We start from the raw sequence: 26,115 nt of genomic DNA, 5'->3' as shown, positions 1-26,115 counted from the left end.
TTTGGGTCAGGGCCCTTCTTCAGATTGAATGTAGAGGGGGAGAGAGGAGAGGCAGGACAAAGTGTGGCAGGTAATAGGTGAACACAAATGAGAGGGGGGGGGGGGGGGGGGTTAGTCAGGTGGACCAAAGGCTAGAGATGAAAAAATGTGTGAAGAGTTCTGAATTGTGAAGCCAGAGGAAAGAATGAAGGTGGAAGGGAGAAATAGGTGCGAGTCTAGTTTCGGTTGTGAGTTACTCAAGCGGAATATGAGGTGTTGTTGCTCCATTTTGGGTGCGGCCTCACTCTGACAATGAAGGAGGCCTAGGACAGCAATGGAGTATTTTCACCTTGAGGCTCACTTGCTTTAATTTTACCCTGCCCCTAAGGTCAAATGCTACCTCGTGGTCAAAGGCTACCTGTCTCTTCTCAGCCACCGCTTCATTACTCAGGTTTGACAGAGTTCAGAAAGGAATTCAGGGTCAACCTTCCCAATCTCCCACATTGGAGAGTCCTTCATCCTAGCAATGGGTCTGATGAACCTGTATTGCAAGTATTTTGTTTCTGAGATAAAAAGAGCAAAATGGCACATTACATGTGTAATATTCTAGTGTAACTGCAGCATGACTTCCCCACTCAGAGTGGTGCAGCTGGTGGAGCTGCTACCTCACAGCACCAGATACACGAGTTTGACCCTGGCCTCAGGAAGCTGTCTGTGTGGAGTTTGCATGTTCTCTCCGTGACTGCATACATCCCAAAGTTGTGCGGAAGGGTAAATTGTCTCTGCAAATGACCCCTTTTGTGTAGACGAGAGGTGGAATCTGGGAAGAGTTGATGAGAATGTGGGAGAATAAAAATAGGTTGAATGTATGGTTAGTGTAAAAGGGTGGTTTAAGGTCGGTTTGGACTCAATGGGCTGAAGGGCCTGTTTCCCTGTTGCCTCTCCCCTTGTCTCCATGACTTCCTACTCCAATCCCCACACAATAAAGACCCAATTGCCATTTGCCATCTAACGCTTGCCTGCTCTACGTGGTGCTGCCAATTGTCACACAAATAATGATGTGGAAAGATCAAAGCCTCTGTTACTGTCGTTGATTGGGAGATAAACACATGGCCCTGAGACTGGGAAGAACTCCTCTGATAGTGACTGTGTGGTCTGTTACACCCACCTGAAGGGAGGGACTGAGGGGCCTTACATTAATGCCTCACGCAAAAGCTGTTGCCTGTAACAGTGCAACACCCTTGACCCTTGGGAGTGTTGGCTTGGACTTCTCAAGTGTGGTGGGTGCCTGGAGCGTGCTGCCAGGGGTAGTGGTGGGGGCAGATATGATGGTGGCATTTTAAATACTTGTGATAGACACAGGGATATGCCTGGAATGGAGGGATATGGATCACATGCAGGCAGAGAAGATTAGTTGAACTTGGCATCATATTCGCCACAGACATTGTTCCTGTGCTGTACTGTTTTATGTAATGGAATTTAAATAGGGCAGTTTCTGAAAATAGAGTGACAGGAAAGGACATTCAATAAAATAAAAGTGAAAGTGAGAACTCTACAAATTACTGCACGATAAGTGAAGCCATTTAAAATAAATATTTCAAAATAACTTATTGTCTGTTAAAAAAACACATTACAGATATTCAAGGATAGATACAAAAAGCTGGAGTAATTCAGCGGGACAGGCAGCATCTCTGGAGAGAAGGAATGGGTGACGCTTCCGGTCGAAACCCTTCTTCAGACTGAAGACTCCAGCTTTTTGTGCCTATTTTGGTTTAAACCAGCATCTGCAGTTCCTTCCTACAGATAGTCGAGATGAGATCAGAGAGCAGCCATTGCTGCCATCTGGTGGCGGTGCCATCACACTGCAGGAGCACAGGTTCCAAACGATGCAAGATGTGTTCACAGCCTCCTTGAGGAAATGTAACATCCCACTGACTCCTGCCATAGAGTCATAGAGCTATCAAATGGAAACAGCCTTACGGCCCATCTTGTCCATGTCAACCGAAAAAGATAGATAGATTCTTGACCAGTACAGGTGTCAGGAGTTATGGGGAGAGGGCAGGAGAAGGAGTTCGGAGGGAGAGCCATGATTGAATGGCGGAGTTGACTTGAAGGGCTGAATGGCCTAATTCTACTCCTATCACTTATGACCTTATGACATATTGGGTTTGCTTGCCTGCATTTGATCCATAGCCTACCACACCCCTGGCAATATGTTCCAGGCACCCACCACTCTGTGTAAAAAAAACTAGAGAAAGGTTCTGACTGTCTACCCTATCTATGCCTCTCATAATTTTATATACTTCGAACAGGTCTCCCCTCAACATCCAACACTTGAGGGCAAATAATCCAAGTTTGTCCAACATCTCCTTGTAGCTCCAATTCAGGTAATATTCCAGTGAACCTCTTCTGCACCCTCTCCACATCCCTCCTGTAATGGGATAACCAGAACTACACACAGTGATGCAAATGCTTCCTAACCAAAAGTTCTATAAAGCTCGAACATGATTTCTTGATTCTTATACTCAATGTCCCAGCTGATGAAGGCAGGCATACCATATGTCTCCATTACCAATCTATCTACTTGTGTTGCTACTTTCAGGGAGGTTACCGTAAGGATAAGCCATTTAATTCTTCAGGATTTAAGTGGGTGAGGATTGATGGGCAAATGTTCGTGGGACCTCTCCCCCAATGGTCCCCTTTATCACCCTCCTAAGTGATCAGATTCACATTCCTTTTGCCGTCCCCACACCAGCCTCCTCCTCCCCATTATCCCCGCCCCTAATCAGTGCACCAATCACCTGCTGTCGCATCAGCACACCCCCCCCCCCCTCCTCTTATCATCCCTCTCCACTCTGTCCCGACCCATAATGTCAACAATTTCTGACCCTCTCCACAGATGCTGCCCGACCCGCTGAGTTCCTCCAGTGAGACAGATAAGACGTTGGCTATGACCAGGCGCTAACAAACAGGCAGCTCCCTGTGCAGGGCATTGTGTGGAGCAACGAGCTAAAGCTGGATGCACCTGCTGCAGGGCTGCATGTTCTGCGCCAGCCACTGTCGCATGCTGAATGTGCTAAAACCCCACTTACTGTTTGCCCAGAGGTTGCCTCGAAATAATAACTGATGTCGCACTAATATTAACTGACTTGTGACGAAAATATCGATTTGAATGTTCTGTGGTTCAAATGCACAAAGATGATCAATATATTCTGAAATTATGAAAAATGGTTAGGAAATTGAAAAATATTGCGTGGAAACAGGCCCTTTGGCCCAACTCCATATCAACCATCAATCACTAGTTCAATATTATCCTACTTTTGCATCCACTCCATACACATTGAGGACAATTTTACAGAGGCTAATTAAGCAACAAACCTGCACATCTTTGGGATGTGGGAGAAACCAGGGCACTCGGAGGAAATCCACGTGGTGACAGGGAGAACGTGCAAACTCCACATAGACAGCACCCAAGATCAGGATTGAACCTGGATCTCTGGCGCTGTGAGGCAGCTCTACAAGCTGCTCCATTCCAAGAATAAAACATGGTGGAGTGTTACATTACGATTTCATGGTGAATGTTCACGCACAGATCACACTTAAACACGCTTAAGGCAGAGGTGAGCACATTCTCACACACACAGCTCACAAAGGCTGCCATACACACACACAGCCATGGATACTTTCAAATGTTCAGGCTTTGCACAGGGAGACCAAACCCGATCTTTTTTAAAGCGGTTTGTTTGTTTGTTCCTCACCGCATGTGGGTTGAAAGTATCCTGCTGAGGATGTGGGGCACCTCTGTCCTGGCACCATCCATGCGGTTTGAAAAAGGTTTTTAAGCAATTACAGGACTTAGCAAGTCTGGCATTAAATACTCATTCCCAGTTGCTCTTGAGAAGGAGGTGGTGAATCTCCTTAATCCACTGCAGTCCTTATGGTGAAGGCACTTCCACGGGGGGGGAGGGAGTTCCAGGATTTAGAACCAGTGATGAAGAAGGACATTGTCAAAGTGAAAGTGAAATAAAATCTTCAAATGCTGGAAATTTAAAATAAAAACATAAAATGCTGGAAATACTCAGGTCAGGCTGCATTTGTGGGGAGGTCGAAGGTCGAAGGTTTCAGGTCAAAGATCTTTCATTAGAGTTCAGACCTTCAATTACCTTAACTCTGTTCCTCTTTCTACAGATGCAGCCTAACCATTGAGTATTTCCAGCTCTTCAGGTTTTTAATTACACATCATGTGGGGTGAAGTGATGCAGGTGAAGTGGAGAGTACTTCACCTCCTCCACTCCTCCTCCCCCCCCCCATTTGTGCCTTAAGTTGTTTTCATGCAATGTCAGGTGGGAGTCACTTATTGCGGGAACCCCTGAAAAACAGCAATATGGAATCAAGGGAGATGGGGAGAAAGCAGGAACAGGGTGCTGATGTTGGATGATTAGCCATGATCATATTGAATGGCTCAAATGGCCTACTCCTGCACCTATTTTCTATGCTCCAATCTGACCTCGTCTTGTGGCTGCAGCAGATATGTGGCTCGTTTCGTGAGGGTTCACTGTCGTAATCAGCAGTGAGCTGCTGGACTTGCTGATGGTAGTGACACCGTTTAGTTTAGAGATACAGCATAGAAACAGGCCCTTTAACACTGAGTGCACGCTGACCATTGATCACCCAATCACACCAATTCTATGTTATCCCACTTTTGCATCCATGACATACTTGGGACAATTTACAGAGGCCATTGAACCTACTTCTTTGGGATGTGGGAGGAAACTGGAGCAACCGGAGGAAACCAACATGATCACAGGGTGAATGTGCAAACTCCACACAGACAGCACCTGAGGTCTGGATCCAACCAGGGTCTCTGGCGTGTGAGGCAACAACTCTACCAGCTGCAACACTATTTGTGAGTCTGGAATGGACTTCACAGTTCAACCACCACTGAATAAGACCACGAAACATAAGCTTGGGGCTGTACTGTGGAGTATACAATCATATCATGCCCTGTTTTGCCACACTGGGTTAGTTAAAGAGTAGTAAATTAGATCCAGAGCAGGAGAACAAATCAGATTTAAATTCACACCAGCCTGTTCAAGTTAGCAATCTGAGGGAGGCATGAGACTGCAAATGCTGGAACCTGGAGCAAAAAACAAACCACTGGAGGAACTCAGTGGGTCAGGCAGCGTCAAGCCAAGGGGAGGGTCCCGTCCCAAAATATCGACTGTCCATTTCTCTCCACAGATGCTGCATGGCCTGACAAGTTAGTCTGTCTTTGTCTTTTGCAAGGGAATCGGTGAGTCGATTGGCAGTGGCACTTCCTGCGTTCGGCACAGGGTGGCGACGTTAGACACACTGTCTAGCACAGGGCAGTCTACATCAAAGATCATAAACTTTGGTCTATGATCTTTGGTCTACATGAGGAAAAAGACAGAACAGATTGGATGAACTCAGGAAGTATCTGTGGAAAGAGAAACAGTTAACATTTCTGGTCTAGGGATCCTTCTTCATAAGTGAATCCTAGATCCCCCTTTGTGAAATCTGAGCCCAATATAACGTTAAATTTTTCTTCCCATGTCTGTGGTGCTAATTTCCTTGGACAATAGTCCTCATTCCAGACCGCTGACCCTTTCTCCAGTATTCCCAATCCATCCCAGACCCTTTCTCCAGAATTCGCAATTCAGCCAGAACCTTTCTCCAGAATTCCCAATCCACCAAGAACTTCCTCCCAGAATTCCCAATGCACCTGGACCGTTTCTCCATAATTCCCAAATCCACCGTGTCTGTTTCTCCATAATTCCCAACCACCTGGATCTTTTCTGCAGAATTCCCAATCCACCAAGAACTTCCTCCCAGAATTCCCAATGCACCTGGACCGTTTCTCCATAATTCCCAAATCCACCGTGTCTGTTTCTCCATAATTCCCAACCACCTGGATCTTTTCTGCAGAATTCCCAATCCACCCAGACCCTTTCCCTCAGAATTCCCAATTCACCCAGACCCTTCCCCCCTACCTCCTCCTGGTCATTGCTAACAGCCGGTGGGACATTGACCACCTCGATGTTTTATGCTCCCCTTGCTAACAACTTACTACCCTCAGAACCTGCAGCCTCCACTCACCGAGGACCAATTTCCTGAGGCTGTCGCTGAACCTGCTGATCACGGCATGGAGTGGTGGCCCTCCTCCTCTCTTCTGCACCGTCGAACTTCAGGTCACCACCTTCCTCATTTTTCCCTCAGATCTTTCCCCAGCAGCTTCTTTGAACTTTACCAAATAGTGATGGGCCACAGAGTGGATGAGGAGAGGGCGTTTCAACTAGACAGAGAGTCTAGGACCAGAGGTCATAGCCTCAGAATAGGAAGGAGATGAGGAATTTATTTATTCAGAGGGTGGTGAATCTGTGGAATTCATTGCCACAGACGGCTGTGGAGGCCAAGTCAATGAATATTTTTAAGGCATAGATAGATAAGATTGTTGATCAGTACGGGTGTCTGGGGTTATGGGGAGAAGGCAGGAGAATGGGGTTAAGAGGGGAAGATAGATCAGCTATGATTGAATGGCGGAGTACACTAGATGAGCCAAGTGGCCTAATTCCGCTCCTATCACTTATGAACTTCCTGCCTTGTATTCTGCTGTTCACCCCTATCTCCTGTCTAGACTCCACAGGACTGTCTTGGCAGATCCATCATCTCAGCCAAGATATGACGAAGGGTCCCACATCTCAAACCTTCTACAGTTGCTGACGTTTCAGATTTCCAGCATCTGATACCAGACCGCCTAGATTTAGACTAATCGTTAAGAAATTTAGATGTATCTGAGGGGGGCCTTTTGCACCCAGACAGTGGCGAGTACCTGGGACTCACTGCCAGAGAGTGGTGAAGCAGAGTTGACAACAGCGTTTCAGAAGTGACTGGAATTACCCAGGTACAGGTGGCTACAGGCCAAGAGATGGTAGATGGAATTAATATGGCCTGTTTCTACTCTAACAACCCTACTGCCACTCCCCCCCCCCCCCCCCTCCAATTTTGAACACCTTCCCCACCAAACCCCCACTCTACAATCTAAACACCCCACTGCCAATCCACAGCCTTAAGTGTCAGACTGAGGGTATAGGAGCAGAGGGGAAAGGGATTATAAGAGATTCTGAAGGGCAGAAAAGCAGGTGCTCCAGGAAGAAATCATCACACCAAACAGTGGGTATAATTACGAAGTTTTTTTTTTCCCATTAAAAAAAACATTTAAACACTCACAAATCACACTGTTTTAATCACAAACTTTAGTAGGACAGTATTTACCAGTTTCTACAACATGATACATTAGTTATTTGCTCTTCTGTTCAAGTCGTGAGTGGTAGCAGACCCCGCTCCACCTCATTTCCCCTGCTGGTGTCTGTGAGTGAGGGATCACCCATCCTCTGCATTAGGACCGGACACAAAATATTTTTAAATGGTGCAACAAAAAACCCTGTTTTCTCTGGAAATTGATTTTAGCAGCAGATAGGCTCGGCAGAAAGAGAACATATTCGAGGACCAGCAAAGGTTAAAAGATTATACGAAGGGCTGGAAGGAAACAGGACAGTGGTAACAAATTCTACTGGCATGGGTGAAGAGGAGTCGGTTCGTTATCTGTCCTGTTTTCTCCATCACTCGTGGGTTCCATTCAGCCACACAATTTGGGGTCAAGTTAGTGAGCCATTCCCTCCACAGATTCACCCTGTTACCCCACTTACTGCTCAAATATTGGCTACCAACCCACTGTAAACCACCACTGTGAGCAAAGTGCTAGAAGAGCTCAGCGGGTCAGACAGCATCAATGAGTGGAGATGGACAGGCTACATTTTGTGTTGAGTGATTGAGAAGGGTCCCAACCCAAAATGTTACTGTCCATTCACTCTGAATCTTCGAGTGAATGGGCAGTTGACATCTCAGGTTGGAACCCTTCTCAATCAGTCTCAACACGACATGTCATCTGTCCATTTCCATCCATAGATGCTGCCTGACCCGCTGATATCCTCCAGCATCTTGTGTTTAGGTTAAGATTCCAGATCTGCAATTCCTTGTATATCCTCTGTGAACTCTTGTTCCTGTGGATTACAGCATCAGAGCGGGGTGGAGGGTTGGGACACAAGAAATGTAATTGGTGGGATAAGCAAAGCAAGAATTTCATTGTCCTATACAGGGACACATGACAATAAACTCACTTGAACAGTCTGCCGCAGATGTCATTAGTGGTGACACAGCCTCCAGCTGTTCCAAACACCACTGGTACCCGGTGCAGTCATTGGCATTAGGTTTGGGAACTGCTGCAACCAGTGGCTCTTCCACGAACCCTTAGACCTGCCACGCACCCAATGAGTTACCAAGACATGTATCCAGGTTTGGTTGCCGACTGATCTGGGTAAAGTTATTCAGCCTCTGTCAAGGGAGACAACCCGGACTAAACCAGATTCTTGATCCCAGAATACCGAAGGTTCAGACAAGTTGGGATGGGGGGAGTTTGGGAAGGCATTCTGGAAGAAATCAATGGGGTTTGGCAAAGGGAAATGTCCAGCACAAGGGGCAGAAGGTGGCATCAGAGGCAGGAACAGGACTGCAGCAACTAATTCTATGCACGGGGGTGAAGAGAAGTCGGTTTGTTATCTCTTGTCATCTCCAACCACACAAGGCCTCAGCTCTGCCGCACAATCGGACTCAAATCAGCGAGACCCCTTCTAGTCCAATGTGAGCCTCCAGCAGAAGGTGACATCAAGGGCAGGTCACAAGGCTGAAGGTGGCCGGGCGAGGAGAGGGACAATAGCTTGCCGGACGAATCAGATGGAGGCGATGGCTGCAATGAGCCTTCATGGCCACCTGCAGCTGGGTCTTTGAAAATGGTGCCAAAACCTGGCGACTCTTGCATATGAACTCAGTGGGATGTTTTATGCATTCAGTACTTGATCGGGAATTGTACTTATGTATGGCAATAAAGTTACTGATCTGTATGTAAAAAAATGAATTTCACTGTACCTTGGTACACGTGATAATAAAGAACCATTGAGGGAGGGGGCTTCTTCTAGTAAAGGGTGCAGGGCCCCTGACTGGAGCAGACCAAGGCTAGATTCATCAGTTTAAATCACAGATCAAAGCTCCTTTGCCAGACAGGGTTAATGATCAGTGGCAGAATCCAAGATGGACCATAAACCAACAAACAAAACCCTCACGATCATATTGAATGACAGAACAGGTTTGAAGGGCTGAAGGGCCTTCACACTGAATTGGCCTTCCCTTATTACTGTAATCAGCGTCAGAATAGGATTAAGAGAAAAATACACAAAATGCTGGAGTAACTCAGCGGATCAGACAGCATCTCTGAAGAACATGGATAGGTGACGCTTCGGGTAGGGGACTCTGCTCAGTAAACCTCCCAGTAAATCCCCCCCCCCCAAAAAAACACATCACATCACAGCCTGCAAAGTTTATGCCTTGAAACTCAAGTTTCATTTCTCTCTGATCCAGGCATTTCCGGAAGGTCCCAGTTTTTTATTCCAACGTGGTCATTATTTTCATTGCTGAGATCCAGACCATGTCACTTGAAGGACGATTCCATCCCATCTTCTAAGTGAAGTGAATAAATAGTTGAAAAAAGGAATGGAATGAATTACGGGGGGGGGGGGGGGCTTAATTGGAGTGCTCTCTCTAAGTGCCAGTGCGGGCACGATGGGCCAAATGGCCTCATGCAGTAGTTTTCACGAGTGTCCAAAATAAACTTATTTTTAAATATAAATTTATGTGGACGTCTAGACAGGGGAGCTGCTTCCCAACAAACACTTGGCTTGAAATATCTCAAAGTACTTTAAATATTTATATAGTAACGTTTCAAACAAACCATCGGCTTTCAAAGGGAACACTGCCTGCCGGTGCAACTTAAAGGTAGCCAGAAGAGAACAAGACACAGCACTTCAAGCCATTCTGTTGCTGCAGTGAAGGTTTACATCAGCTGGGAGAGTGTTCTGTCTACAAACACAAGCTATCCGCCCACAATGACGAGCTCCGTGCCTCCTCCCCTCCCCGTCCATCCTTCTACCATCTCTCCTCCTACTGCTCCTTGAAGCTATAACTTTCCAGGAATGTCTTCAGTCGCGTTGGGTAGTCGGTCATGACTCCTGTCGCCCCCAAATCAAAGGCTCTCTTGAAGTCTTCCTCGTCGTTCAAAACCCAGATGTAAACCTGAAGGTTTGGGTTGGAAGGAAGAGGAAGTGAGTGAGTACTTGCGAGAAGTTAGTGTCCTCCCCACCCCAGCCTCCGACACCTCCCACCCCGCCCCGCCACCATGCAAACACAAGAACGGCAGAGTGAAGAAAACATCTCGGGCAATGTACAGTTGCATAGCCAGTGGAGTCGCTGCTTCACAGCGCCAGAGACCCTATTAGAGCTCGACCTTGGGTGCCGTCTGTATGGAGTTTGCACAATCTCCCTGTGACCGCGTGGGTTATCTCCAGGTGCTCTGGTTTCCTCCCACACGCAGGTTGGTAAGTTAACTGGCCACCGTACATTGCCCGCTGGAGTGTAGGTGAGTGTTGGGATCCTGGGGACTATTGATGGGAATATTGGGAGGTTGACAGGGAGGCATGGGATAACTCTTGAGAGCTGGGATCGAATCAATGGGTAAATTGCCTCCCATGTCCTGAGGAAATATGAAAGATGGATTCTTTTCCTCAGAGCATAGAAGGCCAAGGGGAAACTTAATGGAGGCAATCAAAATGATGTTTCAAAAAATAATGAAGGGGAAACATTTTAACGGTCAGGGGTTTTGTGGCCATTCAAGACTTGACAAGAAAGGGATTGAGATGGAGGAAAAATGGGGAGAATGTCTTTGTTGCAGTCACCTGATACACTGTGGAAGCACTTGTGGAGATCTGAGGAGAATGATGATGGGAGCATGCAGCTCAAAGAGCCAACACTAGATCAATGGAAGGAGCAGCTGATGCTTCAACAAAAAATAATATTGCGGATCTTTTTTTAAATAAAGAAAGAAAAAATAGAAAATATTGTTGACACTGAACTGGTCAGTCGGCAGCAACAGGGAAACAACTGCCCCTTCATCAACATGGACCAAGCAGGTTTTAAGATGCAGAAAAAGGGAACAAAAGCCAAAGTCTCTGGCAGATCAAAGACAAGAGATTCAATGTTAAAGGAAACGACTGCCAAAGAGTGAGTGGAGAGTAACAAAACTATGAGCGACGGGAGAAAGATACTTCAGATGCCGCAAAGCTGAAGAACAGAGAATACTGGAAACACTCGGCAGGTCAGGCAGCATCTATGAAGAGAGGAGCAGAGTTGACCTATCAGATTGATAAGCTTTCCATAGATGCTGTCTGATGTGCTGAGCTTGTTCTGCTTTGATTACAAGGCATGGTCACTGCTATAACCTGGGTGATGAGGCAGCCAATATGTGCATGGAAGCTCCACTAACAGCAACGTGAATTGGACCAGGTAGTGATGCTGGCGCAGGAGTAAAAGTGGGTTCTCTCTTGCTCTGTCTCACAGAGAGAGTTGGAGGATGTTGAGTTGATCCCAGAGAGCAGGGAAAAGCACCCCTGTTAATGCGCAGTCAAATGATGGTGACGGCTTGGAGTTTCAGCTTCAGCAGTTAAGCACTCAGGTAGGGAACCTGTTTACAGACTTACAGTCAAAGATGTATGGAATGGAACAGGCCCTGCAGCCCAACTCTGTGCCTAACTGAATTGGTCCCATTTGTCTGTGCCTGGCCCTCCATACCTTTTTTATCCACGTACCAGTCCATGTACGTATGTTTAAAATGACATAATTGTACCTGCCTTTATCATTTCCCCTGGCAGCTCGTTCCTTATTCAAATCACTCTCTGTGTGAAATAGTTATCCCTTGCGTCCCTTTAAAATTTTTCCCTCTCACCCCAAACCTATGCCCTCTAGTATTAGACTACACTACCCTGTGGAAAAGTGCAGCAACTGACTTTGTCTATGATGGTTTCATAAACCTCTATAAGGTCACCCCTCAGCCTCCTGCAATCCAGGGGAAAAAGACACAGCCTATCCACATAACAAACCCTCCTGACAAGGTAATATCGCCATGAATTTTTTTGGCACCCATTATGGTTTAATTACATCCTTCGCGTGGCAGGGCGATTGGAATTATAACAGTTCTCTAAATGTGGCCTTACCCACATATTGTACAGCTGTAACATGACGTCCCAACTCCAGTACTCAGTATAGGCACAAAGTGCTGGAGTAACTCAGTGGGTCAGGCACAATCTCTGGAGAAAAAGGATAGGTGGCGTTTCGGGTTGGAACCTTTCTTCAGACCCAAAACGTCAACCATCCATTTTCTCCAGATGTTGCCTGACCCACAGAGTTACTCCAGCACTTTGTGTCTATCTTCGGTATAAACCAGTATCTACACATCCTTCCTATACATCCTGTACTCAATACCCTGACTGATGAAGGCAAGCGTGCCAAATGCCTTATTCACCCATCTACCCTGTGTCGCCACTCGCAGATACTTCCTCCAGTGGATGTGACCTTCATTAAGGGCAAATTGAAAAGGGCTCGTTCTGGGGAAGTCAAGTCACGGACGCCAGGCTCACCTGAATTCCTCTCGCTTTGAGATGCTCGAATAGACATTTCCTCATGAGTAACCTGCAGAAAAACAGTGGGGAATATCACAACAACCACTGAATTTGTGGCAAGGTACCACACAAGAGATTAGTGTGCAAAATTAGAGCACATGGTATTGGGGGTAGGGTATTGACATGGATAGAGAACTGGTTGGCAGACAAGAAGCAAAAAGTCGGAATTAACGGATCCTTTTCAGAATGGCAGGCAGTGACTAATGGGGCACCGCAAGGCTCAGTGCTGGAACCCCAGTTATTTTCAATATATATTAACGATTTAGACAAAGGAATTGAATGTGACATCTCCAAGTTTGCGGATGACACAAAGCTGGGTGGCAGTGTGAGCTGCGAGGAGGATGCTATGAGGCTGCAGGGTGACTTGGGCAGATGCATGGCAGATGTAGTATAATGTGGATAAATGTGAGGTTATCCACTTTGGTGGCAAGAAGAAGGCAGATTATTATAGGAATGGTGTCAGATTAGGAAAAGGGGAGGTGCAACGAGACCTGGGTGTCCATGTACATCAGTCATTGAAAGTAAGCATGCAGTTACGGCAGGCAGTGAAGAAGGCAAATGGCATGTTGGCCTTCATAGCGAGAGGATTTGAGTATAGGAGCAAGGAGGTTCTACTGCAGTTGTACAGGGTCCTGGTGAGACCACACCTGGAGTATTGTGTGCAGTTTTGGTCTCCTAATTTGAGGAAGGACATTCTTGCTATTGATTGAGTGCAGCGTAGGTTCACCAGGTTAATTCCCGGGATGGCAGGACTGACATATGATGAAAGAATGGATTCACTGGGCTTATATTCACTGGAATTTAGAAGGATTAGAGGGGATCTTATAGAAACATATAAAAGGGATTGGACAGGCTAGATGCAGGAAAAAAAATTCCGATGTTGGGGGAGTCCAGAACCAGGGGTCACAGTTTAAGAATAAGAAAATAGGTCATTTAGGATTGAGATGAGGAAAAACTTTTTCACCCAGAGAGTTGTGAATCTGTGGGATTCTCTGCCACAGAAGGCAGTGGAGGCCAATTCACTGGATGTATTCAAGAGAGTTAGATATAGCTCTTAGGGTTAACGGAATCAAGGGATAAGGGGAGAAAGCAGGAAAGCAGGGGTTGTGGCGGCTCCCAAGGGTCGTGCCATCATACTGTCGAACCCCTCGGCACGGGAGTGGTTCAGTCCGGAGGCGGCCCTTAGCCAGAGGGTTTAAAGGCAGGGGTTTGGGTGCCATCTTTCTCTTGTTTGGTCTTCCCTACAACCGGGAGGAACATAATAAAAGGTGCCTCTCAAAACACTGGACTTCGTGCTTCCTTTTGAGACCCACGCACTACATTGGTGACCCCCGACGCTCCATTAGCGTCATGATGGAGAGAAGAGAAAGCCCTCAGGGACTGCCCATACGTCTTCCTGCGCCGTGATGCCCACCGGACGCCACTCCAGAGGCCGTACGAGGGCCCGTTCCGGGTGCTAGAACACGGGCAGTCGACTTTTGTCCTGGACATGGGGGGCCGGCCGGAGGCAGTGTCGATTGACCGTTTGAAGCCGGCACACCTGGACATTGACCAGCCGGTGCTGGTTGCCCAACCTCGGCCTCGAGGGCGCCCCCCTTCACGGCTCCCTCCGCCTGTCACTCCACCTGTCCTCCCGCCGGTCCCTCGACCTGTCCCTCCACCTATGCTTCCGCAAGCCCCACGATCGGCTGACTTCCGCACGCGGGCCGGCCGGGTCGTGCGCCCGCCGGTGCGTTTCGTGCCTCTGGTTCTGGGGGGTCCTGTGGCGGCTCCCAAGGGTCATGCCATCATACTGTCGAACCCCTCGGCACGGGAGTGGTTCAGTCCGGAGGCGGCCCTTAGCCAGAGGGTTTAAAGGCAGGGGTTTGGGTGCCATCTTTCTCTTGTTTGGTCTTCCCTACAACCGGGAGGAACATAATAAAAGGTGCCTCTCAAAACACTGGACTTAGTGCTTCCTTTTGAGACCCACGCACTACAGGGTACTGATTTTGGTTGATCAGCCGCGAATGGCCGGCTCCTGCACCAATTTTCTATGTTTCTATGAATTCTCCCACTGGGATCAGGGCGTTCAACATCTCACACGGTCAGACTGGGGCACCCAGGGAGGTGGTCTGGCGGGTAGGAGGAGTGCGGGAGGAGGGATGGCAGGGCATGCGAGCTCTGGAGGGGGGGGGGGGGGAGGTTAAGACAAGTGATGAGGCAAAGGGGGGGGGGGTTTGAACCAAAGATTATATGGGGTGTGCGGCCAAGATACCAGAGGACAGTAGCGGTGGGAGGAAGGAGATAGAGGATTAGGATTAGGGAGGTGGTGGAAAAGAGATACCAGATGATTGGTGTGGAGGGGGAGGGGGAAGAAGGGAGATAGAAGAGGTTCACTGAGGGTTGGGGGAGAGAATGCCAGAGGATTGGGAGGAAGTATCAAAGGACTGGTGGGTTGAGCGAAACCAGAATATCGAAGGTGGGGTTGATAGAGGGTTGGGTGGGTGACAGGGAGGAGATAGATTTGTGGGGATGGGGAGAGGACGATATCAGAGTATTGTTGGGGGGGGCGAGGGTGGGAGATGGAGACATCGGATGATAAGTGGTGGGGGTGGGGTAGGGGGAACAAGAGGGGGGAGCTGAGGGTGGATGGAAACGGCGTTTCAGGTTAGTCTCAGGCACTCACGTGTCAGCGAGCCAGATCCCCAGCCGCTGTGTCCAGGATATCTTGCACGGCCCCTTCAACCTGGAGGTGAATGAGAAACGCACACCGTGTGAGGGAGAGGCACCAGGCGGCTGCATCTACTCTCTTCTACCACAGGTAGAGCTCGTCTCAACCTAGTCACACAGTGCACAGAGGAACCATGGACACAGCCTGGAAGACACTTCAGGCTTTGCCTCCCACGACCAGGGAGTGGATGGGACGAGAGTCCTGCCCACTGGGTCACACTTGTAGGCAGATGGAGAGTGGACTTTGCTCGAAGAGCGGGTACAGGAGGGGGAAACGTCATGACATTCACCAGAACAATCCCAGGGTTCGGAAGGCGAAATAATCAATTTGAACGAGTCAGGCTATTTGTGGGAATTATCGGCAAACAACATTTCCCACAGAAAGCCAATGACAATTTGGAAGCCTCTGCACAAAAAGGTGGTGGAGGTGACGGGATGGTTCCCAAGCTGAGCGGGGTGGGTTTGGTTGGGTGCAAGTATTTGACTGGATAGAACGTAAGTAAAAGGCTTTTCACTGTACCTCGGCACGTGACAATAATAATAAACTAAACTAAATAGCAAAACTAAGCCCATATAGCGGGTCAGGCAGCATCTCTGGAGAACGCGTATATGTGACGTTTCAGGACGTGACCCTTCTTCAGACCCAGTTTGAAGAAGGGCCCCGACCCGAAACGTCACCAATCCTTTTTCTCCCGAGATGCTGCCTGACCCGCTGAGTTACTCCAGCACTTTGTGTCTCTCTTTGCTGTAAACCAGTTATTTTCACAAGGGATAGCTGTTGCTCACAAGTTGCTACCCAGTCTTGACAAAGGGTGGTCCAAGTCCAATGGTGAGGAGCATCAAGACAACTTGAGATTGGGTCATGCCACACAGACTGTGCACAAGGACACTCCCCATCGACACAGGTACATGATCTTGGATGGACTTTTCCTAAGCTCCCCTCTTTTACACCCCTCCCCCCCCCCCCCAGCCTCCGTCACCCTAATCCATCCCTTTGTCTTCTTCTTCCTGGTCCCATTCTTCACAGAAGCTTCCAGATACTGGGTTTGCATTTTGACCTTGCTTTATATCTATTTGTCTAAGCCATCTGAGATGCCTCATCTATGCTCATCCCATTTGCCTGCATTTGGCCCAAATCTATCCAACCATTTTCTTTCCATTTACCTGTGCAAATCTCTTGCACTTTTCCTCCTCTGGTAACCCATTTCCACCCTCTGCAACAAAAATCCATCCCTCAGGTCTCTTTTAAATCTTTCTCCTCTCCCCTAAAATCTGTGCCCTCTAGTTTTAGACTCCCCCACCAGGGAAAAAGACTGAGACTATCCTGCTTAGCTGTGCTCCTCATAATTTTCTAAACCTCGATAAGGTCACCCCTCAGCCTCCTTCGCTCCAGGGAAAACAGTCCCAGTCAATCCAGTTTCACCTCATAACTCAAATCCTCCAGACCTGGCAACATCTCTCTCTCCACTCTCTCCAGCTTTATCACATTTTTTCTGTAGCAGAGTGACCAGAACTGCACGCAGTACTCCATCTGCAGTCTCACCAATCCCTTGTGCATGGTCTGGCCAGAGTAGAGGTTGTATGGGGAGGGGGGGGGGGGGGCAGATAGGAGGAATTAACCAATGCCCTACTTTTATTTTCCTGGGCTTCCCGCTACATTCAGACGTTGCCCCTACAAGGTTAGTGTTGTGGCTCCACTTACAAGGCCCATGTGTCTGCAACTCTTAACTTTTTCACTCCTCTAACTACAATTCGGGCATTGGAAGCAAAATCAATGTCTCCCTTTCCACCAGTCTTTTTTAAATTTCAAAAATTAACTATATTTATAATACAAAATATATACAAAATGAAATACCGTGCAAAACTCTTGATACATTCTCAGTGTCTGTATATTCAATACTAACTAGTGTTATACCCAGTGATGTTAGCAACTCCCTCGTCCTTATACATGGCACCATTGCCACTCCTAGGGTGATGTCTGAATCCACAGGGAACACTACTGACAACACCATGTGAGATCATTTAACCCATCTAATCCTTGGTGACTGATCGTTCTGATCTTACACTCCCCTCGTCTCCCTTTCCCAGAAGCCGTTCGCTTTTGATCCATCCAAAACTCTCCCTCTGTTCTGGTGGTTGGGGAGAAGATGGCATCTGAGGTCTGCTCCAGCCCACCATCTAGTGGCATTGACTGGAAGTGCAGGAACAGGGCCATGATCAAAAGTGCTGGACTAACTCAGCATGTTTCAGAAGGAACTACAGATGCTGGAAAATCGAAGGTGGACAAAAATGCTGGAGAAACTCAGCGGGTGAGGCAGCATCTATGGATCGAAGGAAATAGGCGACTTTTCGGGTCGAGACCCTTCTTCAGACTGATGTGAGGGTGGGTGGGGGCGGGATTCAGAAAGGAAGAAGTGGAGACAGTGGGCTTAGGGAGAGCTGGGAAGGGGAGGAGAAAGCAGGGACTATCTGAAATTGAAGAAGTCAATGTTCATACCGCTGGGATGTAAACTGCCCAAGCGAAATATGAGGTGTTGTTCCACCAATATACGGTGGGCCTCACTCTGGCCATGGAGGAGGCCCAGAACACAAAGATCGGATTCTGAATGGGAGGAGTAGTTGAAGTGCTGAGCCGCCGGGAGATCAGGTTGGTTATTGCGAACCGAGCGGAGGTGTTGGGCGAAGCGATCGCCAAGCCTACGCTTGGTCTCACCGATGTAGAGCAGCTGACACCTAGAGCAGCGGATGCAATAGATGGGGTTGGAGGAGGTGCAGGTGAACCTCTGCCGCACCTGGAATGACTGCTTGGGTCCTTGATTGGAGTCAAGGGGGGAGGTAAAGCGACAAGTGTTGCATTTCCTGCGGACTAACTCAGCAGGTCAGGCAGCATCCCAGAGAAATGGGACATAATCAACACTACCGTTGACATTGTGCCACTGCCACAGATGGAGCACCAGGCAGGACAAGTTATTTCAGTGAGGGAGGAGAGCAAGGAACCAGGGACATGGGGCAACTCTCAATCCCAGCAGCATTCCCACTGCCACCTTCCCATCACCAAGGACCAGTGCGTGGAAATGAATCTCATAATGTGGCACAAAACGGACTCACCATCCAGCCCCTGCAGTATCTGGGGGAGAGATGTCAAGGTTAGGGGAACAACATGCCAAGAGTTTCGGTTTCAGGTTTATTATTGTCACGTGTACAGAGGTGCAGTGAAATGCTTTTGTTTGCGCGCTATCCAATCAAATCAGATAATACTATAGTTGAATACTATCAAGCCAAATGCAGGTACAAAAGGTGAAACAATGAGAAACATGCAGAGTGAAGACCATAGATTGTCCTCAGCGGAAGCCTTTCACTTACTTCAGCATGATGGTGGGCATGGGGATCTCGAGGAACTGCTCTCGGAGGGGGACGAACGGCAGGAGCCCCGTGTAGAAGAGACCCACCAGCAGCAGCACCTTCTGCAGGCTAAATAGGAGCGGGATGTTGGGATTCTGTTAACGAAACAAGAGCAGAGAGTTTACGTGGGGGCCGCACGCACACATGCACACCCACGGGTCAGGAAGATTCCCCCCCACCACCGACTTATTCCCCATTACAAAAATAGCAAAGATTTTACAACCAGTTTACTGGAGGCCCTTTGTGGTGCTTAGATGAGGAGATGTTAACCAAGTCTCAGGGTAATTCCCTGCTCTTCCAATAGCACACTTAGCTCCACCCAAACCGATTCTCAATTCTCTGAGCTATGATCCTTGCACTTTAGCCTTCAGAGGGGATTAGCTATCAAGAGAGATCAGACAAACTTGGGATTGGTCTCTCTGTAGTGTCAGAGGTTGAGTGGACCCAAGGTTAGGTTCAATCTCCGAATCTATGATGCAACAGTTCCACCAGCTGCGTCACTGTGCCGCCCTCCAAGTTGTGCATTCGTAATCCAAATGGGGGGGATATACAGCTGCAAAATACTAAAATCTTTTACCCAGGAATATCCCATTGCTAGCTCTTCAAACGAACATGCCCAAAGCTGTGGAAGGCTCACCATTCTGTAACACTTCTTCACAATAGCTTCACTGCCGTTGCCCCAGACAGTGAAGTCCTGACGATTATACTCCTTCACCAAATCACATACCTGGGGGAAAACAGACACATCAGACCCGGTGCAGACAGTACATGGATAAACCAAGACAAACAAAGTTGGAGGGTCAGCTGTGGCTTCAAGAGCCAAGTTGCCTTCTCCTGGGCTGTTGCAGTTTTAAACACTCGGGCGGCATACTCATGCCCCAGAGTTGATGAATTAGCATAAGGGTGGGATGCTTTGTATCAAGAATAAGTCTGAGCAACATTAACTCGTTCTCTCTCCACACACACTGACCAATTGATGTCCAGTGCGTTCCTATTTCAGATCGAAGGTTTATTTTTCCCTGTCTGATACCTTCTCGATGAGGAGGTCATTGTCGACTTTAATATCAATGTTGATGGGCGTAGTGGGGAAAGCATCAAACACTTCTTTCAAGAGTGGAATTCGCTTGTCATCACCTCCATCACAGAAACCATCTAAAGAGGCGAGAAATCAGTCATTGGATTTGACAGAAGGATGGGCAGATAGGCACTCTCACTTATGCATGCCACACACACACACACACGGGCACGTTTGACTATGTAGCCACATGCAAATGCTCTGCCACAAAAATATGTACACACACAAATGTCCATAGGCACAGGGCACAAACAGTTGGCAAAGGAGGTCAGCCAGCAGCTGGGGGCTGGGCCAATTCTCTGGTCTCATCAAGTGCATCATGTGCGTACAGGAATCACAATGGCCCAGAAGCCGATCATTCAGTCTGCCGACTCTCTGCCCCCCGTTTTCCCACACTTTCCTTATAATTCTGTCCGTCATTTTGCATTGTGTCTATTCAATGCACATTAACTTTATTTCCATCGTTCCAGGTTAAACCAATGCATATAAAAAAATCTTCACATCACATTTGTATCTTCTAAATCTGTATCTTGATCTGTGAAACTGTTCTGGGAGTAGCTTTTCTCAATTGACCTGAATTTTCTCCTATAACCTCTCCGGTATTGGTGTGGTTTATTATTAATACGTGTATGAGACACAGTGAAAATTTCTACTTTGCATGCAGTCCTGGGAAATCATACCGTGCATGAGTACAAGGAGTGGTGCAAAAGAGAAAATAGAATGCAGAATGGTGGTGTTACGTCTACAGAGAAAGTGCAGATTTAAAAAATGCAAGAGCTGCAATGAGGTATTTGGAAGATCTGTAAATTCATCCCTGGCATACGAGGTTTGTTCAAGAGCCTGATAACAGTGGGGAAGCAGTTGTTCTTGAATCAAGTGTGATGTGTTTTTAAGCTTTTTGTTTCTTCTGCCCAACAGAAAAGGGGAGAAGGGAGAATAACAGACGTCTGAGTGGTTCTTGATTATACTAACTGCTTTCCTGAGGTAGTGTGAAGTGTAGAAGTGATGGGTGAGGGGATAGTTTGCTTGATAGATTAGGCTTCATTCACAACTCTATGCAATTTCTTGTCGGAGCAGTTACCATATCAAGCTGTGATGCACTGGGATAGGATGCTTTCTATGGGGCATCTCTCTGTTTCTCTTCAGATGCTACAGCAATTTGTCAAGTATTTGGTCATCAGTCCTAATACCTCATTATGTGGCTTGTGTGAAAAAAAATCTGAGAATCTGCTTCAATGAAAGAAAAAATAGCAGACGCGCTAAATCTGAAATTAAAATTCAACTGAGAAAGTAGAGTTCTACTAGAAGTGAAAGATTGCTCATCAGAACTAGGGAGGGTTCCAATTCATACAAAGAGTTGTGGCCCTGAAACGACAAACCTACTTATTTTAACCTACTGAGTATTTCCAGCATTTTCTTTTTCTTTTCATATATCACATGAAATGTCTGTGGGTCACTGTGCAACTTAAAGCTGACCCAGTAATTCAAGTGACCTGTGGATCAGTGAGAATTGTGCAAACCAGGTCTTACCTCTCTTGAAGGACACGTGTAGCCTGCAGTTGTAGAGTGGAAGATCCTGAGAGGGTTGGGGTAAAATGAAAAGGGATGGCATTAGTACACTGATCGCTCCACCTTGCTGTACGTGCATTCATCAGATCAATCAGCAGCGGTAAAGTAAAACAGAGAATTAAATATTGGGCCAAACAAGGGCAGATGAGCCTAGCGTAGATGTGGCATCTTGTTCGGCATAGGCAAGTTGGGCCAAAGGGCCTGTTTCTGCGCTGTATGACTATATCCTCACAGACCACACCCCTAGAACAGGAGACATTCTTTCGTTCTGCTGCACCTTATAAATCTCAGATGCTGGCGATATATTTAAAGTGCACTTTACATGATCTTCCTTGAGTCCGTCCATAGTCTTGGTTGGCTTTGGACAAGATCACAGCGGGTTAGATCGAACGTTTCAGATGAGAGAGGCTCACTGACTCACTTGACCTGCTTCTTCACAAACCTACCATTTCCCAGGCTTCCTGGAACCCCTGGAATTCTGGAATATTCTCCTATAAACCTATGAGGTACCCTGCACCCTGGATGACAATGTAGCCTGCACATTGAGCCAATATAGTTTGGTGCTTTAAAAATAATCTGAATGTTCTCAATTAATGAATTTAGATCAAATGAGCTAATTGGCTGTTGACATCTCTTGTGGACATAATTCCTGGCATAGACATATATTAAAAGGCACAAAGGAGACCCAGGAGCTGGGGTTTAGGCCCGGTTTCTGGTCCCACCCACAGACGGCGCAGTGGTGCAGTTGGTAGAGCTGCTGCCTCACAGCTCTCAGCGATCTCTGTGTAGAGTTTATACCTTTGCCCCTGTAACCACCTGGGTTTTCTCCGGGCAATTCGGTTTCCTCCAACATCCCAAAGACATTGTAAATTTATGTGTAAAAGACAAAGTAAATTACCTGTAGTATGTATGTGTGGTTGAATCTGGGGAGTGGATGGGAGCAAGAAGGAATCAAACTGGATTGGTATAGGATTAACTTAAACATTAATGTACTTGCTGGCTGGCGCAGATACGATGGGCTGAATGGCCTGTTTTGTACCATATGACTGATGACTCAAACAGCAGCCATACTGCTGATGCGCCCACAATGATGAACAATTTTGAGTTGTATAATTTCTATAGTATTCTTGCTGTTCTCTTGTATTACAAGGAAGCGTTCACCACCATCATCGCTAAGGCATTTAGGGTTGGGCAACAAGTATAGGATATTCCAGAAACACTCAGACTTCAAACATGAATGTGTAAAAACAGGGTTGGGCTGACTGCAATAGTCAAATCCGTACTACATCAGAGATGAATTCAGTAAAATTCACCTGCCTCCTCTTCTGAAGGTATGAATAACGTAAGCATGCCGGTACAGCAGGCAGTGAAGAAAGCTAATGGCTGGCCTTCATTGGGAGAGGATTTGAGTTTAGGAGCAAGGAGGTCCTACTGTAGTTGTACAGGTCCCTGGTGAGACCACACCTGGAGTATTGTGTGCAGTTTTGGTCTCCTAATTTGAGGAAGGACATTTTTGCTATTGAGAGAGTGTAGCATAGGTTCACCAGGTTAATTCACAGGATGGTGGGACTGACATATGATGAAAGAATGGGTCGACTGTGCTTGTATTCATTGGAATTTAGAAGGATGAGAGGGTATCTTATAGAAACATATAACATTCTTAGAGGATTGGACAGGGTAAATGCAGGAAAAATGTTCCCGATGTTGGTGGTGGTCAGAACCAGGGGTCACAGTTTAAGAATAAAGGGTAGACCGTTAAGGACTGAGATGAGGAAAAAACGTTTTCACCCTAGTTGTGAATCTGTGGAATTCTCTGCCACAGAAGGCAGTGGCAGTGGAGGCCAGTGGAGGCCAATTCACTGGATGTTTTCAAGAGAGAGTCAGATTTAGCTCTTAGGGCTAAAGGAATCAAGGGATATGGGGAAAAAACAGGAACGGGGTACTGATTTGAGATGATCAGCCATGTTCATATTGAATGGCAGTTCTGGCTCATAGGGCCGAATGCCTTACTCCTGCACCTATTTTTCTATGTATCTATGTTTCGAATAAAAAGTTGTGTAATTGTAAAATAGCTTTCACAGCAGGAGTGGTTCCTGGAACAGAAGGGAACTGAATCAATGTGAACCACTGGCAGATGTCTTGTGTATAATCAGGTGATAAAACTCTAACCCACGCTCGCTCACAGTATAACTGTCTGTGGTTGTTAAGAATCTTGACACATCCTCAAGTTGTAAACGCTGCATTAAAGCCCTGTCCCACTGTATGAGTTCATTCTAAGAGTTCTTCCGAGTTTGCCCTGATTCGAACTCGGAGATTTACACAATACACAATACAATTTATTTGTCACTTGAACCTCATAGAGGCTCAAATTAAATGTTGTTTCTGCAGTCATACACACATGAAAAAAAGACCCAAGACACAACACAATTTACACAGACATCCATCACAGCGCATCTCCTCCTCGCTGTGATGGAAGGCAAAAAAATGTATCTCTCCCCTGCACTCCCCATTCCCCTCCCGATGTCAGAGTCAAAGCCCCCGGCGGGCGATGGCAATTGTCCCGCGGCCATTAAAGCCACGCCGGGCGATGCAAGGCCACGCTCCGGGTCTTGTTGTTGGAGCCCCCGGCGGGCGCTAGCAAAGTCCCGCAGCCGTTGAAGCCACGCCGGGCGATGATGTAAGGCCCCGCTCCAGGTCATCCTCGACCCCGCTACTCGGGCGGGAGAAGTCGCCGTTGCAGAAGCCTCGAAAAGCGGTCTCCCACCAGGGACCCGCAGGCTCCCGATATTACTGTCTGCCAGACCTGCGGTAAGCCTCCGAATCTCCGGGGGTCGGGTCACAGCAGCGTGCCACCACCGCTCCACCCGCTCCGGACTCGGCCAGCTCCATGATAGTGAGTAGCTCCGCAGCTCCGTGACTGGAGCCCCAGGACGTTCCTGCTGGAGGCCGCTCCACGTTGCAGCTCCAACGACAACGGAGACCCGACAGGGAAAAGGTCGGGTTCTCCGTGCAGGGGAAAGATTTTAAAAGTTTCCCCCCCCCACCCCCTGCCCCCACACACACACACATACCCCATCAAAAAAATAATAAAAACTACATTAAAACGGGACAAAAAATAACAAAAAGACAAACGGACTGCAGAGGCCGCTGCGACGTGAGTCGCGCCGCCCACTGGATTTACGGTAATGGCCGCTCGTTGGTACTCGGGGTTTCCCCGAGTACCTGCCGTTAGCGTTACGAGCCGCTAAGAGACGTCCCCGAGCTCCGACGTACCTGCTACGTTCATTCTCCGTGCTTACCACGAATTTGATTTTTTTTTAAACTCGGGAGAGCATTTGAATGAACTCGTACAGTGGGACAGGGCTATTACAGCTTGAAGTTTAAAAAAAAAATTCACACACATAGATGGGGAACTTTGTTTGACTTCCAGTCTGCATCCATCTCCAATAATGTGGTACATTGCTGCAGGACTGATTCAATAGTAGTCGGAATATAGAAACAAAGAAATGCAGCGGGTCTGGCAGCATCACTGGAGAAAAGGGATGGGCAACGTAGAAGAACGATGAAGGGTGAAGAAGGGCCCGACCTGAAATGTTAGCCATCCTTTTGCCCCTGAGCTGCTGCCACATCCAGCACTTTGTGTCTTTACATCTTCAGTAGTCGTCAGCCCCAGCCATGTATTCGAAGTTAAGTTATAGGAGCAGGACAGATAACATGCAGCTCAAAGTTCACTGTTGTTATAGAAACATTGAGCCGTCAGCTGCTGTTTAATTATCTTCACAGGACATGTTGAGGGAAAGGCAGCCCATTGGCACATCTAATTCTTGAGAACATTCTTGAGGACACTATCACTTCCTGTTAGATCACAAAGCTATTCCTGAACTGAGACTCTTCACCTGACCACAACCACCCCCTTCCTGGCACTCGCCCCAGCTGATGGCCCTCTCGTTAACATCTGACCTACATCTAATTTCCGAGGCCTGCCTAGATATCGAGTATACGATCGAAGTCTGTACTCGTGAACTGCAGCTTGACAACTTTGTACATAAAAAGCAGAGATAAACAACTTCAGGGCTGCCTTTAATAGAACATTTCTGGGGAATAGTCAGACTGTGCTGGTCAACAAGTTAAAAAATAAATTTGTATTTCCAAATTCTCAGAATCAGCGAGTCAATCTTTAGTGTTTGGATTAGAGTTTACATATTTGATAGCCTCCTCCGTTTATTTATTTCTAGAACCAGACTATGTCTCCAGAATTCTCTTTGTCGGAGGGTTCAGGAGACTAGATCGTTGGGGTAATTTAAGAGGAGTTTGAAAGATTGGGGAATTGAGGACCATGTGGAACTGGTATAGATGAGGCATGGGGCAAATCACCTGTGATCATACTGAATAGTGCCTGGCATGAGGGGCCAAGGCACAGATTCCTGCTCTTATTTAATTGTGCTTAGTGTTTATGTTTGAACCTGATGTTTGGGGGCTTCAGGTCATACTTTACAACACAATCCAAGTGCAGAGTGGAGTGAAGTAGTAGAAAGTGCTGCCTTTGGGGCACCTTACCGCACCATTGTTGAGGGAGTGCTGCAGTGCTGGGAAGGGGCAGTACAGAGGGAGTGTCACACCGTGGGTACAGGACAGCAGCAAGGAGGGGGTCTGCATTGCTGAAGGGAAGGTAGCGCCGAGGGAGCACTGCACCACGGGCGAGTTTAGTACTGCGGGAGTGCTGCACTGCTGGGTCGGGTG

General features: G+C 47.4%; 1 protein-coding gene across 1 annotated transcript in view; it reads right to left on the bottom strand.

The window, feature by feature from the left end:
* Positions 1 to 8,186: 8,186 nt before the first annotated feature.
* The window catches only part of gdpd1 (glycerophosphodiester phosphodiesterase domain containing 1), a 44,113-nt gene continuing 26,184 nt past the window's right edge, over positions 8,187 to 26,115 (bottom strand). Inside the window, exons 4-10 of the mRNA XM_033045783.1 lie at positions 21,337 to 21,382; positions 19,762 to 19,883; positions 19,369 to 19,458; positions 18,693 to 18,826; positions 15,286 to 15,345; positions 12,579 to 12,630; positions 8,187 to 10,182 (exon numbers count right to left, since the gene is read on the bottom strand). Coding sequence (XP_032901674.1) covers positions 10,051 to 10,182; positions 12,579 to 12,630; positions 15,286 to 15,345; positions 18,693 to 18,826; positions 19,369 to 19,458; positions 19,762 to 19,883; positions 21,337 to 21,382 — 636 coding nt within the window. The 3' untranslated portion in view covers positions 8,187 to 10,050. The remainder of the gene's footprint in view (positions 10,183 to 12,578; positions 12,631 to 15,285; positions 15,346 to 18,692; positions 18,827 to 19,368; positions 19,459 to 19,761; positions 19,884 to 21,336; positions 21,383 to 26,115) is intronic.

The sequence above is a fragment of the Amblyraja radiata genome, chromosome 28 (genome assembly GCF_010909765.2).
Source record: "Amblyraja radiata isolate CabotCenter1 chromosome 28, sAmbRad1.1.pri, whole genome shotgun sequence".
Taxonomy (NCBI): domain Eukaryota; kingdom Metazoa; phylum Chordata; class Chondrichthyes; order Rajiformes; family Rajidae; genus Amblyraja; species Amblyraja radiata.
The sequence above is the reverse complement of the archived record's forward strand: the minus strand, read 5'-3'. Positions and strand labels throughout refer to the sequence as shown.